This window comes from Pollachius pollachius (assembly GCF_949987615.1).
Source record: "Pollachius pollachius genome assembly, chromosome: 5".
In the NCBI taxonomy this organism is placed as follows: Eukaryota; Metazoa; Chordata; class Actinopteri; order Gadiformes; family Gadidae; genus Pollachius; species Pollachius pollachius.
Window position 1 is genome coordinate 24,254,380 of NC_136938.1, and position 10,000 is coordinate 24,264,379.

The 10,000-nt window shown below is 45.9% G+C and overlaps 1 protein-coding gene across 1 annotated transcript in view; it reads right to left on the minus strand.

Moving 5' to 3' along the window:
- The window catches only part of LOC307076128 (bromodomain adjacent to zinc finger domain protein 2B-like), a 92,032-nt gene that overhangs the window by 21,798 nt on the left and 60,234 nt on the right, over positions 1-10,000 (minus strand). Inside the window, 9 exon segments of the mRNA XM_079737012.1 lie at positions 394-459; positions 795-856; positions 1,600-1,692; positions 2,398-2,620; positions 3,538-3,639; positions 5,369-5,477; positions 5,826-5,883; positions 8,673-8,936; positions 9,258-10,000. The exon segment at positions 9,258-10,000 is cut by the window's right edge and continues 62 nt beyond it. Coding sequence (XP_079593138.1) covers positions 394-459; positions 795-856; positions 1,600-1,692; positions 2,398-2,620; positions 3,538-3,639; positions 5,369-5,477; positions 5,826-5,883; positions 8,673-8,936; positions 9,258-10,000 — 1,720 coding nt within the window.

Sequence of the window (10,000 nt, forward strand, 5' to 3'; positions counted from 1 at the left end):
GCAGATATTTTTGCGACTGTACTTTTGTTCCAAGAAAATGTTCCCCACACCAACAGAGATTTTTTAAATCATGCAAAAACGATTGAAACCGCTCAAATAGGCAGCAGCAGGTGGTGTTTATGTATGCTAAAGTTAAGACAAACGCCGCAGAATATCATTCATTCACAAACATCAAACAACAATTGCCGACCACATATTGAGGTCATGATGTCGCTGTTTTCAGAAATATCAGTTTCACACATGAATACACAAATACACAGAGAACAGAGCTTTTAAAAACCTCCACCTCGGTCAAGGTTTTCCAAAAGATCTGATTTCAGTCACTGAAAATACAGTTTTTGTGTGGACGGGAGGCAGAAGAGCAGGGTGAATACTTAGTTTACAATGCCTCACCTCAAGAATCTGCTGCGCCCTCATCTCCTTCTCCATGCGAATCTGCTGAATGCGCTTAATCTTCTCCTGAGGAGCAGAACACAAAACACACAAGACACATTATCTTTTTAATATTTTTAGCAATCATGTTATTTTACAAAAGCACCTCTAATTGCAAGAGTTGGGCATTCTGTTCTCCCTGGAACCAATTTAAAAATACAAGCGGCAACGAACAATGTGCAATTGTTCTCTTAGAGAAATTCGGTTATCAAAAGAAGAAACATTCAATTTTTGTATTAAACCATTCAGCATTTAGTGGCGTGCATTCACAGTGGCTATCTGCACACCGAGTTGGGGAAAATAATTAAATGGAAAAAACAATTGAGATTTGGAATTCTTTAATTGTTGTTTTTATCTCTCACCTGTTGCTTGAGGACTTTGATTTGCTCTTTCTGTTTCCTGCGCTCCTCTGCGGCCATGATAGCTGAAAGAGTCAACAGATACTTAAGCAAGGTGATCGGGACACACGGCCCCAGCACTTGCTAAACGCTGCAGGGATGCATCAATGTGTGGAGACTCGTTGAGTGTGTTTTTGTGACCAGTTATTTTGATACGGACACATAAACGAAAAACCCAATTCAGTTCAAATTTATCTATTTCGATTTCAATAAATCAATAAATCGTATAAATATTATATAAAATATATATATATATATTTTTTACAAATAAATACAAATACAATTTTTGCTACATTATACAAATATTTTTGTTCAATCATCTAATAATTATTTATTACAATAACTATACAAATAAATTAAAACCAACATGAAAGGAAGGTTTGATGGTCCTTAACAGATAACAAAATACGAAGGGTCAATGTTAATATAATGCTTATACCTCTCTTTTCCCGGCATACACTACAGCTATCATGTTGGGAAGTATGCTATGTTATACACTCTATGGTAGCATGTTGGGGAGCATGCTATATTATAAGGTATATAGCCCCTTTCACACATACAGACTTTCCCTGCAATGTTCTGGAACATTTCCTGCATGGGGAGCAGGGATCGACCCGGAATATAGTACTTGAGTAGGCAAACTATGAGTGAAAGGGGTTTATCGTAACATGTTGGGTAGCAAGGTATGATATACAGTCTATGGTAGCATGTTGAGTAGCATGCTATGTTATACAGTCTATGGCAACATGTTGCTGTGTGTTGTGGCTACCTTGCTGCTTGCGGGCCTCTTTGGCTGCGCGAGCCATTGCCTGCTTTTCCAGTTTCCTCATTAGTTTCATTTGAGCGGCCTGGCGTGCTATCTCTGCAGATTGAGGTAGAGAGAGAGAGAGAGAGAGAGAGAGAGAGAGAGAGAGAGAGAGTGTGATTTCTATGGGTTCTTGTTCAATGGCTTTGTGTTAAATGTTCAATAATAAACCATTAACCATATACACTTTTTTAGTTGACTTTAACGTTGACACATAATCATTAAATTAACCAACAGCTTACATTTTGAATAGTTAATATGAATCTCAAAAACTTGTGTAAACAGTAGACATTATCAATAGTTAATATGAATCTCCTTACTGTTGGCCTCTAGTTTGTAATAATAATGTCATCAACAGTAAGTTATTAGATAGTAATAAATCCTATAACCTTGATCCTCTAGTTTGTAAATATGTTGATTAGCAGTAGGTGAGTTAAATTAATATGAATCTTCTAACCTAGTTTGTAATAATATGTTAATTAACCGCAAGTTTAGGTAAGTAATAGTTCATATAAATCCTCTAGCCTTGGGCCTCTGGTTTGTAATAAAACAGTTAATTAATAGTTAATATGAATCCTGTTACCTAGTTTGTAATAATATAAAGACTAAGTTATTGAATAGTTATTATGAATTGTGATACCTAGTTTGTAATAATACATTAATAAACACTAAGGTAATTAATAGTTAAAAAGAGATCTGATACCTAATTTGTTGTTATACATTGATAAACAGTTAGTTAATAGTTAATATGAATCCCCTCACCCTGGGCCTCTAGTTTGCGCAGCAGTTTGACCTCACTGGGGCTGGGGCCCTCTGAGGCTCCTGGGTCGCCGACGTTTGGGGGCCTCCCCTTCCTGCGCCGGGACCCCTTGGAACCCTCGGCCCCCGGCTGGCGTTCGGTGTTGGGGGGTCGGCCCCTGCGGCCCTCCATGGCAAGGAGCCGAGGGATGACCTCATCTTCCTTCAACAAGCTCCAGTGCAGCCCCTAAAGAGAGAGAGGTCGATGGAGAGAGATAGAGACGGAGCGGGTTGAGAGAGAGAGAGAACAAGAGAGAGATGAGATAAGAGAGAGAGATACGAGAGATAGGTGAGAAGAGAAGGGTATGAACAGGAGGGCGAGACACAGTTGACCAAAGTGATGAGGTTATGTTGACTTGTTGATGGAAAAAGACACAGCATAAAATGCTAACTTACAGTAGCTATAAAGACAACAAATAGATAACCTATCCAAAATAGTTTAACATTTAATATTTTAATGCTGTATTATTTCTAGTTTGCAAAGCTAACTGGTGCAACAATAATAATAATCTACTACTAATAATAACAAAAATGTTATGCTAAGAATATAATCTTTATCTAATCTAAAACATTATCTATGTCTTTATGACAAAATGGTTGCTTGCTATCTCTGACTACTCTAGCAGAGTCATGTTACTCTCTCCCTTGCTCTCTCTGCTCTCTGCTCTCTCCCTCTCACAGAGATAATGTCATACATGGCTGGCCACCTGTGGAAATAAGGTCAGCTGATTATCCCATGACTTCATGCATGCTATGAACTACAATAAGAACTACACTTCTGCCCCAGGCCCTGCCCCCACAAACTGCTAAACACATACCTGGGCCTCGCTCTAGGTGGAGGGAGAACAAGAAGCAGTGGATGAAAGGAGGAGCACATGAGAGAGAGAGAGAGAGACAGAGAGAGAGAGAGAGAGAGAGAGAGAGATAGAGAGAGAGGACGATAGGAAGGGAGAAAGAGAGAGAGAGAGAGAGAGAGAGAGAGCAAGAGAGAGAGAGAGACAGAGACAGAGAGAGAGAGAGAGGACGATAGGAAGGGAGAAAGAGAGACATAGAGGGAGAGAGAAAGTGGTAGAGAGCGAGTGATAGAGAGCTGAAAGCATTCACCTGCGGTCCTTCTCTGGCTTCATAGAAGTCACCAACCCTTATCTTTGCACTGAAGCTAAAATTATCTCGCGTGAGTCCCCTTATGCCATTTCTGGATAGATACTATAGAAGAGAGAATAATACGGCCGTTGGTAAAAAATGTACAGACACAGGAAACGTGAAATGTGTGACATTGAAAATCATGTGGAGGTGAAGGCTAGCCGAGAGCTGGGAGCGGGAAGGAGCGGAGGTTGGGATCTTTGTGTGGCGCTAATAATAATTGTGAGGTACACAAGCACAAAAGACTACAAATCCCAGAAGGCTGGGGTTCTGACCTTGCAGTGCACGGCTCTGGCCCGGCTCAGTAGTGGTTCAGGGCTTTTATCGTTACTTAACAGAGTTATACCTCCGTTCAGGGGCCCACCGTTAGCCACTTAGTGGTTTATTAATTCTAACTAAATACGACGTGCTATGTTTAATATAACAGAGCAGCAATTTTATTTTTAAACTCATCCCATCTCATTTGGAAATGTGATTTGCTGAGTTAACACATTATTTATGCTTCCCAAATTGATACTGTTACTTCCCGGTTACATGCTTAAACCCCTTCCCGGAATGATCTCCGGGATGAAGCCAAATTAGGGATGAGGTAACAAAAAAAACGGGAAAAATCCCAAATCAATTCATTGCATTTAATTATCACTTACCTAACAGCAAATTGTAGGCCCCTAAATGGAGTTATGTGTGACCATAAATTATAAAAAACCTTCCTCAACCCAACCTGAGACTCGTTAAGATTAGCTTCAAGATACACTACGCACGCATGCACGCACACACACACACGCGCACGCACACACACACACACACACAAATACACCTGCACTCGAGTGTTAAACCTGAATCTGTGTGATTAAGGCCACAGCTGTGCACCGAAAATCAGAATAGAAGAGCTTTTAAGGAAATAAGGAAGGCAGCAAGGGAGAAGGGATGAATGGAAAGGAGGATGCAGGGAGGGAAGTAGGCCAGGAGGGATGAACGATAGAGGAGGAGGGAAGGAACGAGTGAACGATCAAGCAAACCAAGGGAGGACAGCGCAAAGCCCCTGTTAGAGGAAAAGGATTCTAGGAGTGTTGAATTTCTCTAATAGGCCTCAGAGGGTCAAGAGGATGGGGGGGGGGGGGGATTGAATTATGAAGCACGATCATTTTTATGAATTCATAATACATCAGGCTTCTGTCTGGCCAATGAGAATGGGCGGTGAAGCTAGCATGGCTGTGGCTACTTTAGAACGGAGGACCCAGAGGTTGTGTCCTCCTGTCCTTCACTGAATGAAGCACTAGAGATAAACACTCCAGGCCCCGCCCTGGAACACCCACTTAACCTTTGCAATTCACACTTCCTCCTTGGGCCCCTGATTGCTAGCAATTATCAACACAGATTAGTATTTTTTTTTTTGATGTCATTTTTGCCTTGCTTAGATTCTCCGCCTTCTGGTTAGCCTTGAGACGCAGCCTGCGTATTATGGTTGGCGCTAGGTCAACGGCGCTCGCACACTGATGCTAGGTCAATGGCGCTAGCTCATTGGTGCTGGGTCATTTATTCAAGCTCATTGATGTTAGCACATTGATGCTAGTCACTCGTTCTAGCTCCTTAATACTAGCTCTTAAATGCTAGTTAATTGTTGCTCGGTCCATGTTGATTGTGTCTATAATGCTAGCTCAATTGTGCTAGGCCATTTATACCAGCACAATTGTTATAGCTCATTGATTGTAGCTCATTGAGGCTAGGCCATTGATGCTAGCTCTGTGATGTTATCTCATGGATGCCAGGAGGGGATGCTAGGCAACGGTACCTTCATGACGTCAGGGTACTGGCGTAGCTTCTTGCCACAGGGGGCGTAGTAGGCCACATCTCCCTGGGGACGGCCTCCCACCGTCTTAATACGAGTCTCTCTCTGCCACCTGGGGGTCAAAGGTCAAACCACAACACAGTGCCTTTAAGTATGTATGACTGTGTGTGTGTGTGTGTGTGTGTGTGTGTGTGTGTGTGTGTGTGTGTGCGTGTGTGTGTGTGTGTGTGGGTGTGTGGGTGTGTGTGTGCGTGTTTGTGTGTGTGTGTGCATGTGTGTGTGTGTGTGTGTGTGTGAGTGCGGCATCCATTTACATGTAAATGTAACACACAACGTTTTTGTATTGATGTATGTCTGTTTGTGAGATTGTCTGCGTGTGTGCTGGTGTGTCATACATGCGCGTGTGTGCGTGCGTTTCTGTGCACGTGTGTCTGCTGGGTTAGGGTTCGCCTGTACATACCCCAGTTCTAGGGGTATCATCAAGTCCTTCTCATCAGTCTTCTTTCTTTTCCCTAACCCTGGATGGAGAAACATAGCAGCGATTGGTGCAAAAACCAAAGCACAACACAATGGCATCATCACACAGACATCATTACATGACACAGGGCTAACCCAGGGCGAGCTAAGTAGCACGTACAGACAGAGAGCCAAACCCTGGTAATAGTACCGTACTAGGGTGCTGTAGGTTCACATAATAATAGTGGACAATTGTCAGCAGTGAGCTGTATGCACTTTATCTGTGCCAACTGTTCTCTCGTAGGCTGAAATAGTACAACAGAGCCTTGTGGTCATTAAGGTTGTACATTACGATAATAATACGCAATAATAATATATAAACACGATACTAAAACTGTCTGGCTGAGTTACACAAGGTCCGAAATAACTGACATATTCAAACAGTGACAGAGTGCCTAAAACTAAACTGAGAGAGAGGGGGAGAGAGAGAGAGAGAGAGAGAGAGAGAGAGAGAGAGAGAGAGAGAGAGAGAGAGAGAGAAAGGGGGGGGGATAAGAGAAAGCAAGGAAAAGAGAAAAGACAGAGAGAAAGAGAAGGCAGGGAGAGGAGGCCGACAGATACAAAGTGAGAGAGGCCGAGAGAGGGAAGTGAGAGAGTGCAATAGAGAGAGGAGTGCGAGGGGGACAACAATAACGTTCTGTGATCTTCCTGAGACTGGAATGTCTCGGAGAACATTCCAGACAGGCCAGATACGGCGCTGCCATCTCTCCCCTGGGCCGGGCGATCCGGGGAGGAAATGTCTCAAATCCCACGGCCGTGCCAACCAAGCCGTTGGGCCGAGGCGGCAGGGCGGTGGTGGGGAGGACGTGCCCGTACACGACCGGGGCGCTCTGGTTAAGCCAGAACCGCCAAGGCCAACTGCCTGCTTTTCAGCCTCACTAAAAATAACCACCGCCGCCACCCTCCTCCTCCTCCTCCCGTCCTCACCTCCCTCCCACCCCCTTAGCTCTTCTCTGAGGGTGAGAGTGAACCCTGAGCTTCGCTGGAGCAGAGAGCGCGGCGCTATAGCCTTAAAGGGACAGTACACCGTACTGGGGTATTAAAGTACAGGAACACACAGGTCTCACTGAATGTGTGGTAGCTGTGGGACTAATGTGGTGAAACCTAGAGAGGGTTTGGGGCTGGTGTGTGGCTAACATTCAGCTGGTATGATTATATACAAAACTAATAAGCTTAAGGCGATATTAGTTTATAATAATTGTGAAAATTGTGATTTCTTTGAAAGTGCTTTTACGGACACTTGTCGTTGCTAGTTTGCAACTGGCGCAGAGCGTTCTTTTCCCTCCTGCGCCACGCGTCGGTAAATTAGGGAATGATCTTGCGCCCCTTGGGGTGCAAGATCATTCCCTAACGCCTCCTCCTTTCGGTGAAAGGAGGAGGCGTGTTCTGGAGCAAACGTTCCCTGGTGCTATTTTGCAGTTGCAGAAACCACTTGCGCCGCAAACCAGGAAATACCTGGTTTAAAGTCAGTGGCCGTTGTTCAGATGCTATTTTAAGGGTGCATGCATAATGTTGCTTGTGCACCTCGCGCAAACACTTTTCTTCTCTCATCTACCTAGCCACACATTCTTGGTAAATTATTTGGGATTATTCAGCTGATACAGCGGTAATAAGTTGTACTTTTAGATCAATGCATCTGCAAACACCGTACAGCAAACACATATTTTCTTGCCACAGTCATCGTGTACACGCCCATGCCTTTTAGGATTGATGAGTATTTGATCGAGAGAAACCATTGTTTTACCGCGAGTGAGTGTTAAAAAGAATGAATGAATGCGGGCGCGCGTGTGTGTATGTGTAAAATAATTAATGAATGCGGCCGCGCGTGTGTGCGTCCATCTGTTTAAACACAAGCAAACTAAACACGTAACGCATAATACAGTCCATGGCAATGTATATTAACGGGGGGACACATGCATATTAGGAACACAAGTCGATAACGATAATGCTTACAATACTGATAAGAAACGATGTTTATAATGTATTGCGTATATCATTAAATAGAACCACAGTTACCGCATATCATATGTGTGTTAAGTTTTCTTTGCCGAAATTTATTTGAGGACTCAGTATTTCTGAAGTTGCGGAAGAAAACCTTATTCCATGTGTGAATTAGGCCATATTATTTGGTCAAAAACTGAGCCATTTGAAGTTTGAAATTCATGTGCATTTGTCTCATCGGAGACTGCAGACGCGCTGTCAAAATATCAACTCGTCAGATTCAAATGCGCTCATGGCTCTTAAAGGGGATGGGAGCTGGCACTCTCATTGATTTATTGCACGTTACGCCCAAACCACACCTACAGGTAATTAGGCTACTTCAGACCAAACCTTTTTAGATTTGCGCCGGGCGCAATAGTCATTTTTGCGCCGGTAAACTAGCGACAATCGCCATAGAACCGCCCTCAAAGCTACTTGCGCTTGGCGCTTCTCACTTGCGTTTCAGACCGTTAAAATAGGGCCCATTAAGTAAAATCAAATATGAGGGAAATGCGATTTCAATTGATCTGTTCATCACAATTTTCCTACTTTAGTGAACTTAGCAGGTTTTGTTTCCCAAAGCAATTGCCATTGAATTCGGTTATTAAGCAGCAGGTAGGCTGTGGACACCGGGGGTCAAACCCAGACCCTCACGCCTGGGAGTTGAAACCAGAGCCTTTCGCCTGGGCAGCATACACACAACAAGTTGAAGTACCGAACTAGCCTACCCTAGCCTATTCTGACAGGACAGCACCATGCAAGATACAACGCATTTAGCATGCTAAGCTAATACGTTAGCCTAGCGGGTTACCTGGGGGCGCGGCCAGCGTGTATGAGGACGAGGAAGCCGAGCTGTGATAGGCCAAGGCACTGGAGCCGGTGACCCCCCCGCCCGGGCTCTTGATGACCTGCAGGTCGAGCGGCGAGCAGCTGGAAGCCGTGTGATTGGTGGAGGAGCCCAGGAGCTGAGCGCCTTTAAGGAGGCGCAGGGAGCTCTTCTCCTTCTTGGAGGAGGAGGAGGAGGAGGACAGACCTCCGGGCAGCTTCAGCTCGCTGTCCGAGCCGCTGTCTGACTCTGCGGTGAAGCGGCAGAGAGAAGTGAGTCAGTGATATATCGTCGCTAATAAGATAATAAGGATCACATCAGTGGCTATTCACAATTCAATTCAAATTAATTTAATTGTACATAGACGGTGAAATGTCCCTACAATTTCAGCCTCTAGTTTCCAACTAATTGGATAATACAATTAGCTATTTAGTTATTTAACTGTATTTACAGCTCAGTACATAGTAAACAGTATCTCTATTTACCGTTTGGCAAACATTCATTAAAATTAAGTCATTAAGTCATTAAGTCCTTAAAATAGGACATTGGGGATCGAACAAAGAACCTCACCTGAGAGGCTGTCGTCCGAGTCGTCTTCATCCTCCTCATCCTCCATGTCATCGTCCTCATCGTCTTCATCGTCCCCGGAGTCGTCGGACTCCTTGTTGGCGGGGAGGCCGGCGGTGGGGACGCACATCCCGGGAATGCCCACCCCCGTGATGCCCACCCCGGGAATGCCCACGCCGGGGATCCCGATGCCCCCCTCCCCCCCGCGGAACAGGTCCACCAGGGACTGGACCAGGTGGTTCTGGGAGAAGCCCTTCCAGGCGGCCAGGTGGTCTACCTGCCCCGACACCCCCTGCCCCGGCCCCTGCCCCGGGGCCAGCCCCAGCCCCAGCCCCAGCCCTGCGGCCCCCAGAGCCGGAGCCTTGTTCTTGGGGGCTTTGCTCTTCCGGGGGCCGTGGCCCCCGGCGTGGGGTGAGGTAGTGGGGGGCCGCGAGGGCGCCGGGGGCTGGGTCCTGGGACCCCCGGTGCTCAGGTTGACGGGCATGGCTCCGGGCTGGGGGGCGGGGTCCCGGCTGCGTGAGGGCGGGGCCTGCGGGTCTTTGCGGGGTTTGGTGATGAGGGCGAGGGGGGCTTCCTGAGCGGCGGTGTGGACGAGCCCGTTGGGGCGGGGAGGCTCGGGGAGGCCCAGCAGGGCGCTGGAGAGGAAGAGGTTGGAGTGGTTGTTCTGGGGGAGGGAGGAGGCGGGAGGGAGGGGGAGCGGGGAGGAGGAGGAGGAGGAGACGGAGGACCTCTTGGGGGACTTGGTG